The sequence below is a fragment of the Puma concolor genome, chromosome B1 (assembly GCF_028749965.1).
Source record: "Puma concolor isolate L17-30 chromosome B1, mPumCon1.1.hap2, whole genome shotgun sequence".
Lineage (NCBI taxonomy): Eukaryota > Metazoa > Chordata > Mammalia > Carnivora > Felidae > Puma > Puma concolor.
In genome coordinates this window covers 145286612-145302737 of record NC_141670.1, presented here as the reverse complement: position 1 = coordinate 145302737, position 16126 = coordinate 145286612, and the positions used below count along the sequence as shown (strand labels likewise).

General features: G+C 41.5%; 1 protein-coding gene across 1 annotated transcript in view; it reads right to left on the bottom strand.

The window, feature by feature from the left end:
• The window catches only part of SCARB2 (scavenger receptor class B member 2), a 76286-nt gene that overhangs the window by 45073 nt on the left and 15087 nt on the right, over positions 1-16126 (bottom strand). The window contains exon 2 of the mRNA XM_086704815.1: positions 8155-8312. Within this exon, the coding sequence (XP_086560941.1) occupies positions 8155-8312 (158 nt within the window). The remainder of the gene's footprint in view (positions 1-8154; positions 8313-16126) is intronic.

Here is a 16126-nt window from a genome sequence, read left to right as displayed (position 1 = left end):
ATTAAAAAAAAAATGTATATAGCTGGTCTTGAAGATGAGTAAAGAACCAAAGGGCTCATAAGACACAATTAGAAAGTTTAAACAAAGTTCCTACCTTTGCTAAATTGTAAGGAAGGAACTGATCAGATTCCTAAGAATTTAAATGTAAAACAAGAGAAGTACAAGAAAATAGACTTGAATATGAAACCTTTGAAGGGAACGGACTTTTTAAGCTCAGAAATGATAGCAAAGTTCAGAAAATAGATTTGACTACACATAAATTTAAAAATTAAAAAGGCACACAATAGAAAAACAGTTGCCACAAATGTGACGACGAGTTAATATCATTATTAAAAGTGGCACGAACACACCGGAACCCAGATAGGCAGCAGACAAAAGATAAGAGCTAAGAGTGTATAAATACAATTTGCTGGCAAACATGGGGAGAATAGTCAACCCATGTGGTAACCAAAAGATGAAATGAGAGCTCATCTACACATCCAAGACAAAGGAAATGGTTAAGTAAAGTGCTATAATATATTCCCTCTAGCTCCTGAAGATTACCATCATTAAAATGTTTTTGTGTAAAGACTGAACCCAACATGGTGAGTTAACAAATGCTTGACTGTTCTACTCTAAGGAAACCCTGTTAAATCAGATTGATTTAGGAGCTTGTTTTGCAGAAGTTGACTCATTACCAATAAGAGTAGCTGAGACTGGAGGAAATGGGGAAGAATTCTTGTGGTTGGGCCAAAGGGATCAGGAGTGAACGAAAGTAACCTCTGTGATGGCACACCCCAAGATCTCCCCTCCACACGCTTACCATGCTTCCTCTGCCATTTAGTGAACATGTATCCCAATGAGGAGACACGATGCCTGAATGTGCACACATGCTCCAAAAGGAAGAAAGACACCTCCCTTCACCCTATTTCCAACCAGCATATTCTATTCAAGTATATACCCCATGACGTTCTGACCCCGCATCCTTAAATACATGCAACCACAACCCTTTGGGGAGGGGGATTTGAGACCTGCCCTCCCCTTGACTCTTCATTTGGATGCCTCTCCGATAAACCCTTTCCTTGCTGCACATTCCAAGTATCAGTGACTGGCTTTCCTGCATGTTGGGCATATGGACTTGGGTTGAATTACAAGACAAAGACATAATATGGGGAAATACCTATAAGGTAATATTAAGTGAGTAGAATATACATATTATGTATATGTTGATGCATATCATACATAGGTATATAGAATTTGATAACCATGTAAAAGTAAAACTCACCCATGGAAAAATGGCTGAGAAGATACCCAGTAAAATAGAAGCATTGGTTATCTGTGAGATAGTGAAAACATGGATGGTAGCAGTTTGTTTTACTTTACTTCATTTTCAAGTTTACCTTTACTGCTTATATATGTTATTTTTATAATAATGTGAAACCAAATAAAAATAACCTAATTTAAAATAAAGTCGGGAGTCCAGAAGAGGGAGCTCACACACCCTACCAACTTGCCCTCGGTAGCAGATGGAAACCAAAAATATTTCTTGTCCAGCAATGAGCTCGGCCAGTAAGAAAATACAAGTCAGCAATAAGAAACCATCATCACCCTGAACTCTCATTTTCCCTCCAACGGACGTCCTTTCAAAACAGCCCCTCCCGGCGCCTGGGTGGCACAGTCGGTTAAGCGTCCGACTTCAGCCAGGTCACGATCTCGCGGTCCGTGAGTTCGAGCCCCGCGTCGGGCTCTGGGCTGATGGCTCGGAGCCTGGAGCCTGTTTCCGATTCTGTGTCTCCCTCTCTCTCTGCCCCTCCCCCGTTCATGCTCTGTCTCTCTCTGTCCCAAAAATAAAATAAAAAAAAAAAAAAAAAAAAAAAAAAAAACGTTGAAAACAGCCCCTCCCAATTCCTACTTTTCTCTATAAAGTAACTTTCCTCTGTTTTGAACTCAAGACTTGCCTATGGTTTGCTATAGCTGCATGTCCTGAACTGCAATTCCTCTGCTATTCCTGAATAAACCTATTTTATAACTGGTTGTTTTACTTTTAGGGTCAACAATATAAAATACAGATTATGCTTTTAAAGGTAATGCTGCATATGATATTGTATAGATTGATTATTTTATAATCCAGTACTACTTAATGGTCAAGGAATAACTAAAAACAAAACAACACTTATGAGATATTTATCCCTAATATTTATCTCTTCCTTTACTATTATATATAAGAGATAATATTTATCTCTTCCTTTACTATTAAAGCAATAATATGAGCCTAAAAAAGAAATTAATCCAAACCGCAAAACCAAGAAACTCAAATAGGAGATATTTAGCGGGATATTGTAAATTTAGCAAGTATGTCTCAGAAATATGAAAGTTCATTGAAAGAGCCTTTGGACAAGTTAATTTTTCTTTTTAATTTTCGATGTGTTCATTAGTAGGCAAAAAAGAAAAATAAACCTGACAAAATGAAAAGAATCTCAAAAAGGCTGCAGAAGCCAATGAATATCATACACTGGATACACATTTTAGGCAAATATGTCGGTAAGCAACAGAACCATGAGGCAGATTAGCTCCTTGCTGACAGGTCTGTTTCGGGGCTGCTCAACCCACGCTTTATACCCATGTAAATAACGCACTACATTCCTTAAACCAGACTGACTGGTTTTTATCTACTTCGCAGAACTGCCATCATCTTTTTCCAAAAACATGAATATTCTCGAGTCACCCATAAGTGAACCTCTGGGGAAACGTGCCACTGTGAACTGTATGTCAAATTACTCAGGGCCTCCACAGCTCAGTGTGGCCTTGCCCTCGTCCTCTTCTGGGACATTTCCCACCACCAAGACCATTCTGCACTCACCTGCAGGACTGGAGGCCAGTGCGCATTCCCCTTCCTGCCCCAGGCCCCTTCGCACACAATCAAGGCAGGTGACTCAGTTGGGAGGGAACCCATGGAACTATCAAGCACTGGGGCAGGAGTTACTGGAGTATTCTATCTTTCTTGTGTAAACAATAGCATAATTAAATCACAAGTGATAGAAATCAGATCCATTAGATGACTACAAAAGGCTCACTAGAAGAGCCATAAGTGCTACTAAAAAGCCATGTTTTTCTGCAAACTCCAGTTTACGACCCACTCAACCCTGAGAAGAACGCCCAGCAGTTTGCACGGCACATGCGAGCATCTGTTCCTAAACCAAGCCATTCATTTCCAAGACCCTGTTCCTCTTTCTTGAACCTATCCTTGCCTCCTGGGCTTCCATGATTAAGTCCTGTGGTCCCAGCTGAGCTACCTGCATTCTATGGATTTGAACAATTTCTCCTCTTGCGTCCTAAGGATTTAAGCCATGGCTGAGGATGTTCCATTCACTTGTTTCACAAATATTCACCAGGCACGGGATTTTCTGAGAGGAAAGACTTGGTTTCTGCCCCTCCTGGAGCTTTCAGTACATTGGGAAGAAAGACAAATATGTAACCAGTTGTTAAAATGCATTTAGTCACTTTGTAACCGACACATATACCAGGGAGAGCTCATCCATAGTCTCAGGAAGCAGCACCAAAGAGCTGAGAGAAGTGGTAAGGAATTCATTCTTGACTGAGGGAACTGCACATAATGGCACAGCAGTGTGTCTGGGCACTTACAAACAACCGGAATACAGTTAGAACTGTGCTGTCCAATATGGTAGCCTCCAGCCACATGTGGCTGTTACACACTCAAAACATGGCTAGTCCAAGATTAGATGTGCTACACATTACAAAGACTTAACATGGGGGGAAAGAAAAGAATATAAATGACCTCATTAATAATTCTGGATATTGATTACATGTTGAAATGACACCGTTTGGGATCGCATTGGGGTAAATGAAATATTAAAATTAATTTCACCCTTTTAAAATGTGACTGCTAGAAAATTTTCTATTACCTATGTGGCCTATAGTAAATTTCTGTTGGACAGCTCTGATTAGAGTATAAAATCCGAGGTTGAGAGTGCCAAAACATTAAGTTAAAATTAAAACACAACAAAGAAGCTAGACATACACAAGGAGCCAGATTGCTCAGGCCTGATACCTCATACAGGAAGAGTCACTAGGACCCTGACTGAGTAGGGAAGGGAAGGGAATGCCAGGCTTTCCTTTGGGAAATCACCTCGGCAGTGGAATCGAAGAGCGACCAGGGCAGGGAGAAAAACCAGAGGAAGGCAAACTCAGGAGCAAATATGAAACAATCAATGAGTGACCAACCTGCCTTCCAAACTACTGGATCTGCTCTCAGCGTTCTTGATCTTCCCTGTGGCGGTCTGGTAAAGTCTATCGACCCTTTCTCAGATGAATGTTTTTACATTCAGAGAACAAAATTCTCGGGATCACAAAGGAAACCAATTGCTGAAAATACAGGTATCATTTATTTTTTTTTTTTTTAATTTTTTTTTTTTTCAACATTTATTTATTTTTTGGGACAGAGAGAGACAGAGCATGAACGGGGGAGGGGCAGAGAGAGAGGGAGACACAGAATCGGAAGCAGGCTCCAGGCTCTGAGCCATCAGCCCAGAGCCCGACGCGGGGCTCGAACCCACGGACCGCGAGATCGTGACCTGGCTGAAGTCGGACGCTTAACCGACTGCGCCACCCAGGCGCCCCATGAAAATACAGGTATCATTTAAAAAATCTGTGATATGGTGGGGCGCCTGGGTGGCGCAGTCGGTTAAGCGGCCGACTTCAGCCAGGTCACGATCTCGCGGTCCGTGGGTTCGAGCCCCGCGTCGGGCTCTGGGCTGATGGCTCAGAGCCTGGAGCCTGTTTCTGATTCTGTGTCTCCCTCTCTCTCTGCCCCTCCCCCGTTCATGCTCTGTCCCTCTCTGTCCCAAAAAAATAAATAAACGTTAAAAAAAAAAAAAATTTAAATTAAAAAAAAAAAAATCTGTGATATGGTAACATACCATGCTTCTTTATTGATACTTTAAATAAGATGCAGCAGCAAGTCTAACAATTACTGTAATTTTGAAGTATTTATGAAAATGAACGGTATCTTGAGCAACAGCTATCATGAGACGCAACAATATCTGTGTTTCCGTTCCTGATGAAGCCATGGGTACTGCTTACGCCACTGTGGTTTGTTGCCTACATTTATACTCAAAGGAAATTCTAAATTTTAGTGAGGGGTTAGTGAAAATAAATTATAATTTTTTTCCTACCCAAGTCACAGACCACTTTGAATTCTATCCATGGACCCCTTAGGAATCTGTGCATCCTGGGCTACGAACCCCCCTATAAGATGTTCCTGAGCTTTTCTCACGAGTAATTCTTGGTCCCTCTAAAATGGGAACATGGGGGTGCCTGGGTGGTTCAGTGGGTTAAGCGTCCAACTCTTGGCTTCGGCTCAGGTCATGATCTCACAGTTCGTGAGTTCAAGCCCCTCACCAGGCTTTGCGCTGTGACAGCACAGAGTCTGCTTGGGATTCTCTTTCTCTCTTTCTCTCTCTCTCTGCCCCTCTTGCTCTCTCTCTCTCTCTCTCTCTCTCTCTCTCAAAATAAATAACCTTAAAAAAAAATAAAATGGGAACATGGAGGGAGTATGGTAACAATCAGAGACTGTTTTACTTCTAGGATTTATTTGTCCCATGACCACACTTACAACAGCATATTAAGCTAGCAGACACAAGGCCCAGAAGACATTTTAATGGAGTATTGGGTTTCTTTGGGTGCAGTGTGATGAGAATGCATGTCTTTTTCTCAGATGAGGATAATGAGCATAGGAACAGGTCCAGGAGACCCAGAGGGAAAATCGTTAGGATTTTCTTTAGTTCTCAGGTGAGTTCATTCTTACATGGAGGCAGTTTCTCCCCCGACCTGAAAAAAATTGGTGAAAAAATAAAAAAGCAAAAAGACAAATACTGAATGGTTCCATTCATATGAGGCATCTAAGGCAGTGAAATTCATAGAAACAAAGTTGAATGGTGGTTCCTAGGGATTGGGACACAGGGGGAGGGGAGTTAATTTAAAGGGTACAGAGTTCCAGTTTTGCAAGACGAAAAGTTTGAGAGATTTGTTGCACAACAGTGTAAAAATATAAGCAACTCTACTGAACTGCACACTTATGATGCATTTATATTATTTTCTTTTAATCACAATAAAAATTGGTGAAAACTGCAAAACAATAAAACAGATAAACAGAACACTCAGATCCTATCTCTAGCACAACTGCCAATTATCCCCAGGCAGGACAGCCTGAAACACGACCTGCTCTACCCAGTACACCGTTTCTTTAGGTATTAAACCCATACAAAAAAATTTTTAAAGTGAAGACCCAAGTATTCATTTAAGATTCCTCTTTAAAAATTTTATATATTTATTTAATTAATTAATTAATTAATTTATTTATTTATTTAAAAGAGAGACAGAGGGGCGCCTGGGTGGCGCAGTCGGTTGAGCGTCCGACTTCAGCCAGGTCACGATCTCGCGGTCCGTGAGTTCGGGCCCCGCGTCGGGCTCTGGGCTGATAGCTCAGAGCCTGGAGCCTGTTTCCGATTCTGTGTCTCCCTCTCTCTCTGCCCCTCCCCCGTTTGTGCTCTGTCTCTCTCTGTCCCAAAAATAAAAATAAAAACGTTGAAAAAAAAAATTAAAAAATAAAAAAATAAAAAAAAATAAAATAAAATAAAAGAGAGACAGAGAGCATGCACGTGTGAGGGGGAGAGGGGCAGAGGGAGAGGGAGACAGAGAAATTTAAGCACACTCCACACTCCGCGCAGAAACCAACTCAGGGCTTGATCTCATGACCATGAGATCATGACCGGAGCCCAAATCAAGAGTCAGATGCTTAACCTATGGAACCACCCAGGTGCCCACCCTCCCTTTTTTTCTTAACTTAAAATTCCTTTATATGACAACAGAGTTCATCGTTACAAATCAGGATATTGATTTATACAGACTAAGACAATCCGCAAAGACTAATAATCGTATTAAACACTTACTTATAGCACTAATTATGTGCTAGGCATTAATCTAAGCACTTTAACAATACTGACTCATTGGCTCATTTAACCCTGATAACAATCCTGTGGTGGATGTCCTATTTTTATCTCCAGATGAGGAAACTGAGGTGCAAAACACTAGTAAGTAAGTGGCTGCTGTGAGTCAAAACAGGCATTCGACTCCAGAGCTAGACCATGAGCACCTGAGGCAGGGACCAAGATTTTTATCTCTGAATTCTTGCACAGGGAGTAGCACTGATTCATAATATAAATTAGTCAGCAACCATTTATTGAGCAATAGATTACAACAGAATTTTGAGGCATTTTTTTTTACCATTTAGCAGTTCTACACACAAAAAAAGATCTTGCTATCTGCTGCCTCTGTTATTTTAAAAATCTATTATTATTATTTTTTTTTAGTAATTTCTACACCCAACACGCGGCTCTAACTCATAACCCTGAGATCAAGAGTCACATGCCCCGCTTACTGAGCCAGCCAGGCACCCCCCTCTACTATTTTTTCTTAAATGTGGTAAGGAGAAACTTTGTTGGAAATATTATTGAAGGGGGTGGGGATGTGGGGGAGAGGGGTATTGCAACAATAGGGAAAATGCTGTAACCCTAAGATCCCAGAGTACTTCCCCCTATTAACCTTCTAAAATATGATTAAGTAGTTCTCCTACTTCCCCAGTGTTTGGAGCTCGTGGTCACTGCCAAAGACTCTAACCCACCCTGACAGTTGGTTATCTCATACCCAGGACCAGTGGGGAAAGGAATGAATAAGACACAAGAAAGGCCTGTCTACAGACCAACCACGAGTTCTAGAACCTGGTCTAAAACTGTACGTGGGGGAGGGAGACAGACAAAGGCCTTAAAAGTCATCAAAGAGAATCAAGGGACAACCTTAAAAGGGTTGGGGATAGGGAATAGCTCTTCATGGCTCAATAACCACCTTCTGCCAGCTCAGGAGGAAGCATCTGCATTTCTAAACTAATAGGCTGAGAGTGGCCCTAATCCATAAAGTCACTCTCTACTGAGGTGTCATAGTCATGTGCCAAATATCAGCAGCATTCAGACAAATTTAACCAAAACCTGCACTCCCCACCCAGCACACAGAGGAGGCTCATGGGAAGAGATGTGGACTCAGGCCACAGTGGAGCCACTCCATATTTCTGGTTGGTATGGCAGGGATGTGGTCAGGACTCACCTGTAGGTATATGGCCCCACTTCTTCTAACCGGGGAGTCTCCCCTCTGAGGATCTCCTCTGGATTGGTGACATTGAAGAAATAGAACTGGGCATACACAGGCAGAGGGGGCTTCTTCCAGGAATCAAAGGTCTCGGAACCATTCCTTAATACAATATTCTGGGGAAGAAAACCAAAAGGAGATTGTGTGAGGCAGTTGGCTTTGAACATAGAGGCAGAGAGAGGGTCACTCCCTGCTCTGACCTCCTGGCTCACTTATTTTCATAGGCATTCAACTGTAGTCCCTTAGAAGGAGGGCCATGTCTTAGGTCAATATGAAGCCCACAGCCCTATGAAGCCATTAAAGGTCTTCAACAAATATTTGGGGCAAAGGAAAGGTGGTAGCCATAGCTCATAGGTAGAAATGGTGTTAGCAAAACCAAGGTCACAGGTTGAGTACCCAAAAGTCCTACTGACTTTATTATGAAGATTCCACTGACTATACGCTGCTGTGGAAGGTAGCTTGCCCATATGGCACAACAAGGCAATAGGACCAAGAAGGCTGGATTTGGTTCTTCCAGGTGATGTAGAACCGTACCCATCCTTACCAGCTCCACCAGTAGGGGCTTTATGTGAATTTTCTCATTCAATCCCTAGCAAACCCCTGTTTTAAAGATTAGGAAGCTGAGCTTTACTGATGTTAACTGCTTAGAGTTTCTTATCTACAATCCTTCCTGCGTTTCCCACCCTTACCATGTGTTATGGGCCCCCTCCCAAATTCATATATTGAAATCCTAACGCCTAGTATCTCAGAATGTGACTGCATTTGGAAATAGAGTCTTTACAGAGAAATTTCAGGTTAAATGGGGTCATGAGGGTGGGCTGTAATCAATATAACTGATGTCCTTATAAGAAGAAGAGATTAGGACTAAATACAAAGGAGAGACCATGTGGAGATACAGGAAGAAGACAACACCTACAAGTCCAGGAGAGAGGCCTCCAAAGAATCAACCTTACTGATGCCTTCATCTCAGACTTCTAGCACCCAGAACTGGGAGACAATGAACTTGTGCTGTTCAAGTCACCCAGTCTGTGGTATCTGTTACAGAAACCCTAGCAACCTAATAAACCTTGGCTCCCTATGGGAGGAGTAGTCTTCTCCACCCTATTGACTTCAGGCTTGGCCAAGTGACTTGATTTGACCAATGAAATGTGGGTGGGATGGGAATACCCAAATTTTGAGCTAAGGCCTTAAAAAGCATGGCAAGTTTCCACGAACCACCCTTTGTCAAGAGAAAAGCATGCTTCAGGTAGTTGTTGATCCTTCACCTAAAATGGTGATGTGTTGACCAGACATGAAACCTGGAGTCCAGCCCAGTTCAGCTGGGCCAGCCAACCTCAAACTACAGCCATGGGGCACACCAAGAGTGTGAAATAAACGTCACTGTTACAAGACACTGAGATTTGAAAACTGTCTGTTATGGAGCACTGCAACAGAAGCCTGATTAATACAGCGGCCAAGGTTAAGAGACAGAAACCTACTGTCAGTAGGTTGAGGTCCTAACAGTCCTCAATTTGTTAATGGAGGAAAATCAGCATTTTTTACAGTAAAAATTATTGAAGTACACAAGAAAGATAAAGGGACAGACTGAGAATAAACAACCTGAAATATGAACAGTCATTAACTTTCGAATGTTGGGAATCTGGATCACTGTTATTTTTCTCCTTGATGAATTTTGGTATTTTCCAAATTTTTTATAATCACTAAGAAATTGATATTGAAAACAATTTTTAAAGAAGATCAAAAGAGGAAAACGAGATCAAATGACACAGACAATGCAAGGCCAGCAGTGAAACAATAAGACTAGACTGCAAGAGAAGCATTCTCTGAGGTCACCTCTGGCAGTGAGGCTTTGAGTGACAACAGACAAAGGGACTGGCTTCAAAACATGTTAGATACCACATGCTAAAATGTACTGTGACACAGCACACAAAAGAATGTCAATTTTAGTTTTTTATTTTATTTTTAAAATTTTTATTATTTAAAAGAAAAAATTTAATGTTCATTTATTTTTGAGAGAGACAGAGACAGAGCATGAGCGGGGGAGGGGCAGAGAGAGAGGGAGACACAGAATCGGAAGCAGGCTCCAGGCTCCGAGCTGTCAGCACAGAGCCTGATGCGGAGCTGAACCCACAAACCGCGAGATCATGACCTGAGCCGAAGTCTAATGCTTAACCGACTGAGCCACCCAGGCACCCCCAGAATGACAAATTTTATTAGTCCAGGCCACAATTTAATAGAAGGAATGTTGCAAGGAAACTTACTTATATTGCTCTATTATAAATAGAAAATGTCTTGTGGCGCTTGGGTGGCTCAGTCGGTTCACTGTCCAATTCTTGGTATCGGCTCAGGTCATGATCTCATGGTGTGTGAGTTGGAGCCCTGCATTGGGCTCTACACGGACAGTGCAGCGCCTGCTTGGGATTCTCTCTCTTCTCTCTCTCTGTCCCTCCCCTGCTCCTGGTCTCTCCCTCTCAAAAAAAAAAAAAAAAAAAAAAAAAAAAAAAAAAATCTCAATAATCTCTGCAGGACAAAACAAAGTGGCTCTAGGATAAATGAATGCAGAAAACCTAAGTTCATCAAAGCAAAGCTGGTGATCTGGAGGGCTGAAAGTAAATGTACATCCATGAGTTGGCCATGCCATGGAACTGGAGATTATTTGTGGTTTGGCATCCATTGAAAATGTCTAATCATCAGATTTCTACTCAAACAACACATTATTGAAATATTTTTGGCCTTTACTACCAGTACTGATTTGCTGAGAAGAGATCAGCTTGATGAGACAGAAAAATTTAAAGACAAACCATGAAACTCCTATCCTCCAACTTCCCGGATTCAGCTCAGACTCTCCTTGGAGAAGCCCTCGCCACCTGCCCTGAATGCACTGATCTTCCTCTGCCCGGCACCTGAGCAGCTGAATCAGTCACTTCAGGCAATTTTTTAAAACGCTTGTGGTCTTTTATCTTATCTCCTAAACCGGAGTCCTAGTTATCTGAAGAATCAGGCTCAGAGAGCTAGAGAACACCAGAACTGAAAAGGGTGCTGAGGTCGAGAAGGGGTGACATGGGGGTTCTGGAAGGGTAAGGGGGTGTGCGGAAGCTCATTGAGCTCCTTAATGTCAGAGCTAGGTCTGGAATCCTGGGTGGCTCTTCTCTACCTTCCAACCCTACTTCTGCGTATAACATTAAAAAAAAAAACAAAAATAAAAAAACAACAGGTATAAATATACTACCCATTTTAGTTATACAAGATATACGGTAGAGTTTCTCCACCATAAAGTACACATATAGCTTCCAGAAACAGCTTAGTAACATGAATTTAACCTACCCAAAACTAATATGTTAACTACGAGAAATCTAACATGCAAACAATTTATTTCTCTTCTAGAGGATAGATATTTTTTAAGTTGTTTGGCTTCATTAAATAAGGACCTCTTTTTCTTGCCCATAAATTTCCAGAATAGGGCAAGGCAATAATGTCCTCTTCTCTGTGAATTCCTTGAGTAATACCCCTTTCACTGGATGGATCATCTCTTCCTTTGAATCCCAAAACACATTACATAGGAATTTCATAGGAAAAAAGGGGCCAGGTCAGAAAACATCTTGTAAAAATTGAAGTTAACAGGAATCAACATGAAGCAGGCCATTATCAGCAAGCAAAAATGGGAAGGGAAGTGTGTCTATTCAGTATGGTCATGTACGAAGTTAACTGTTAGCTTTTTAAAATAGAAGGTGCTAACCTACAAAAATGGGTCCTTTTTCCCCCTTTTAGTCTTCCCCACAGTGTCTAGAACAGTGCAGTTCTTGAAGAAACATTAGTTCAATCAACAAAATATAGTTCTAGAAAACTTAGACACCAGCTTCCATCATCTTTACTTATAAAAGGCTAGGTGAGAAGAACTTGCTAGGAGGCAATCAGAGGGGTGCAGAAGGGGTGGAGAGGGGTGCAGAGGGGTACCAGGAGGCAATTGCCCGTATTTGACAAGTGGTCAAATGCAAAGTCACAAGCGTTACAAGTGCCAAGCCTCGTAACAGCAGCTCTCTAGCTACAAATCCAAAGAGCCTTTAAAGTATACCAGAGGAAGTGGTTGTCACATTCAGATACCAGAAAGCAATAGTGTTGTTAGAATCACATATGGGGCGCCTGGGTGGCGCAGTCGGTTAAGCGTCCGACTTCAGCCAGGTCACGATCTTGCGGTCCGTGAGTTCGAGCCCCGCGTCAGGCTCTGGGCTGATGGGTCAGAGCCTGGAGCCTGTTTCCGATTCTGTGTCTCCCTCTCTCTCTGCCCCTCTCCCGTTCATGCTCTGTCTCTCTCTGTCCCAAAAAAAATAAATAAACGTTGAAAAAAAAATTTTTTAAAAAGAATCACATAATCATGAGAGATCTAATCCCTATCAGTTTGTGTATTTTCTCAGTAATCCAGTACCCTAAAGAGCTAAGTACAGCCAGTTCCTTTTGTGGGTGGAAAGAAAAAAAATCTGTGTCCTTCCATGACCCCCCTTTCCTAAAACCTATTTATTTATTTATTTTTCAACGTTTATTTATTTTTGGGACAGGGAGAGACAGAGCATGAATGGGGGAGGGTCAGAGAGAGAGGGAGACAGAGAATCGGAAACAGGCTCCAGGCTCTGAGCCATCAGCCCAGAGCCTGACGCGGGGCTCGAACTCACGGACCGCAAGATCGTGACCTGGCTGAAGTCGGACGCTTAACCGACTGCGCCACCCAGGCGCCCCTTTCCTAAAACCTATTTAAACCAGTGCTATACCCATGGTGGTTCTTGGAAAGGATTGAACTATGAATGCAAGTCCTCAAAACACTATGTATGTGCTAGGCATGGTCAGAGATATCCATCAACACAGATATGGTTTCTGCATGCCAGGAGCTTGGCCTCCACTTAGGGGAGTATTGACACACACATGCAACTTAACCGACAGCATGAAGTAGCACGTGATACATGGCCAGTGACTATACCAGACAACAGTCTCGCGAGTGTTCACATAGTGGATTCTATGACCTGAGATGGAGAAAGGCAGTCCTTAAAGTGAGCCGGGGAGAAAAAATAAAAATTTAGCAAGCAGAGGGAGGTCATAGACACCTTATGGACAGCCAGAGTTGATTCAACTATCCTTCCTCCCTGCCTGTTCCGTGTCCATCTCTCCTGGAATCCTCCACTTAATCAGAAAGATAGTGAATGTGGAGAATGAGAAAATAAAACATACAGAGAGGGGACAGTGTTAGGTGTGACTGCATATGGTTTTATAAGGAGTAGAGAGACTCATTTAGAGGTAGGTTGGGGTCATAGGAGCCTAGATTTCATCTGATATACAATGGGGAGCCATGGAAGATTTCTGAGCTGCAGAGCATTATCGAGAGCCAGGCACAATATTGCCCTTTATTTCATGTAATCTCCCTTAATAACCTACAAAGTGAAAATCATTTCCCCTGTTTTTACACTTCTGGAGACCAAAGCTCAAAGGTTAGGGGAATGCCTAAGGTTTGCTAGTAGGAGATGGAGTCAGCCTCCCACCCTAGGACTCACTCTAAACCTGAGCTCCCGGTAACATTGAATTTTACCAGAGCCTAGTGCTCCTGGAAAGCAGTAAATGGTTCAGGAACCTACCACTCTTTTGTGTTCCAAGAAATGGCTTCCTGCAAAGAAACACTCTTCCATAGGACTTAGCTAAGATTCCCCTCACTGTTTATCCCTAGAAAAGGCCAGACTCAGACCCTCCACATTCCCAGTTTTTGCCTCATTATTGATTAGTTGAATCACAGGTTCCCACTGATCAATAGGAACAAAATGCCTATTAATGTACAGCATGCTGACTATGGCTAATAATACTTTATTGTATGCTTGAAATTTGCTAAGAGAATAGATCTCAAGTGTTCTCACCACACACACACACACACACACACACTGAGGTGATAGGATATGTTAATTAGTATTATAATAATCATTTCACAATGCATACATTATTCAAAACATCATGTAGTACACCTTATATGTATACAGTTAAAATTTCTTGAGTATAGTTGACACACAATGTTACATTAGTTTCAGGTGTACAACATAGTGATTCAATAAGTTTATACATAATGCTATCTTCACAAGTGTAGCTACCATCTGTCACCATACAACACTATTACAATATCACTGACTATCTTCCCTCTGCTTTTTATTGCCATGATTTATTCCCATGGCTTATTCATTCCTAACTGGAAGTCAGTATTTCCCACTCCCCTTCACTCATTTTGCTTTCTAACACCAAATACAAAAATCAACTCAGAATGGATTAAAGACCTTAATTGTGAGACCTAAAACCATAAAAATCTTAGAAGAGAACACAGGCAACAATTTCTCTGACATCAGCCAAAGCAACATTTTTTTCTAGATATGTCTCCTCAGGCAAGGGGAACAAAAGCAAAAATAAACTACTGAGACTACACCAAGATTAAAAGCTTCTGCACAGCTAAGGAAACCGCAATAGAGCAAAAAAGGCAACCTACTGAATAGGAGAAGATATTTGCAAGATATCTGATAGGAGGTTAGTATCCAAAATATATAAACAATTTACACAACTTACACAACTCATACTTGTCATGGTTTACTTGTCAACCATACCTCAATAAAGGTGAGGAAAAAATGCTTGTGAACCAAATTTGGTTAAGTTTCTCTCCTTCCCAGCCTTGTTACTCTCCTTCTCAGATGGGAAAAGATCTCCCAAATGCACATCTCCTGCCTCCTACTGCACTAGTCCTTTCAAATAGTCTTTCTTTACCTAGGCTGCATTTGTTTTTTAATGTGGCAATAATTATTGGGCCATGCTGCCTATTTTGCGTTGACACAGGCAAGAGGTGTTTTAGAAGGTTACATGGGCACAAATGGGAATGAGGGCTTGGCTAGGATGATTGTAAGGATTAAATGAGATTTCAGCAGAGAGCTTATCTCAGGCCACCTCAAAATGCTCAAGGAATGGTAACTGTGATCCTGATTATTGCCATCTTGAGTGGGGATGGGAGGGTTCCACGTCTTGATTTAAAAAAAAAAAGGAGGGGCACCTGGGTGGCTCAGTCAGTGAAGAGTCTGACTTGGGCTCAGGTCATGATCTCGCAGTTCGCGGGTTCGAGCCCCACGTCAGGCTCTGTGCTGTCGGCATGGAACCAACTTGGGATCCTCTGTGCCCCCCTCTCTGCCCCTCCCCTGCTTGAGTGTGCACTCTCTCAGAAATAAACATTTAAAAAATGAAAAAAATAAAAAAAGTTTAACAAAAAAAGAATAAATTAATTAAAAAAGGAATCATGTCACTCCCATTAATCTGCTGAATGTTAAAAAATGAAAGAGAAAAGAAACCACGCAGGAAGTCTTTAGTCATGATCCTCTCTTCCAGCGCTATCTTTAATTCGGTTTAGGCTGAGACAACGAGGAATTAGCATAAAATCAGAAATAACCAAAATGTCAAACGGAAAAGAATGGTTTAGTAAATTATGATAATTCACAGGTTGGAGTAGAAAGCAACCATTAAAATTAGGAAGACTATACAGAAATAAGAAACATGCTCATGATCTATGCTAAACGGAAAAAGACAATGTGTGGACAAGACTAGCAGATAAAATTCAAACATGAAAATGTCAGTGCGGTAAAATACAGTTAATTTTAAAATTTCACTATTTTAATTACCGTCAAAATCTCAAAACATCCACACTAAACATCTAATCGCACACATCTCTATGGGACGGGATTACAAGGCGTCTTCCATTCTCTCTGTTACGTTTTTCTGCATTGGGATTTTTTACAACAGAAATAAAATACTTCTGGAAGCAGAAAAAATAATTATTCCCTTATTTTTTTTTTTAATGAAAATCTGAGAAACTCAGATTCTATAAAATGTCACTAATAGGCCCCAAGGGAAAGGAGGCGTGGATCCACAGAGA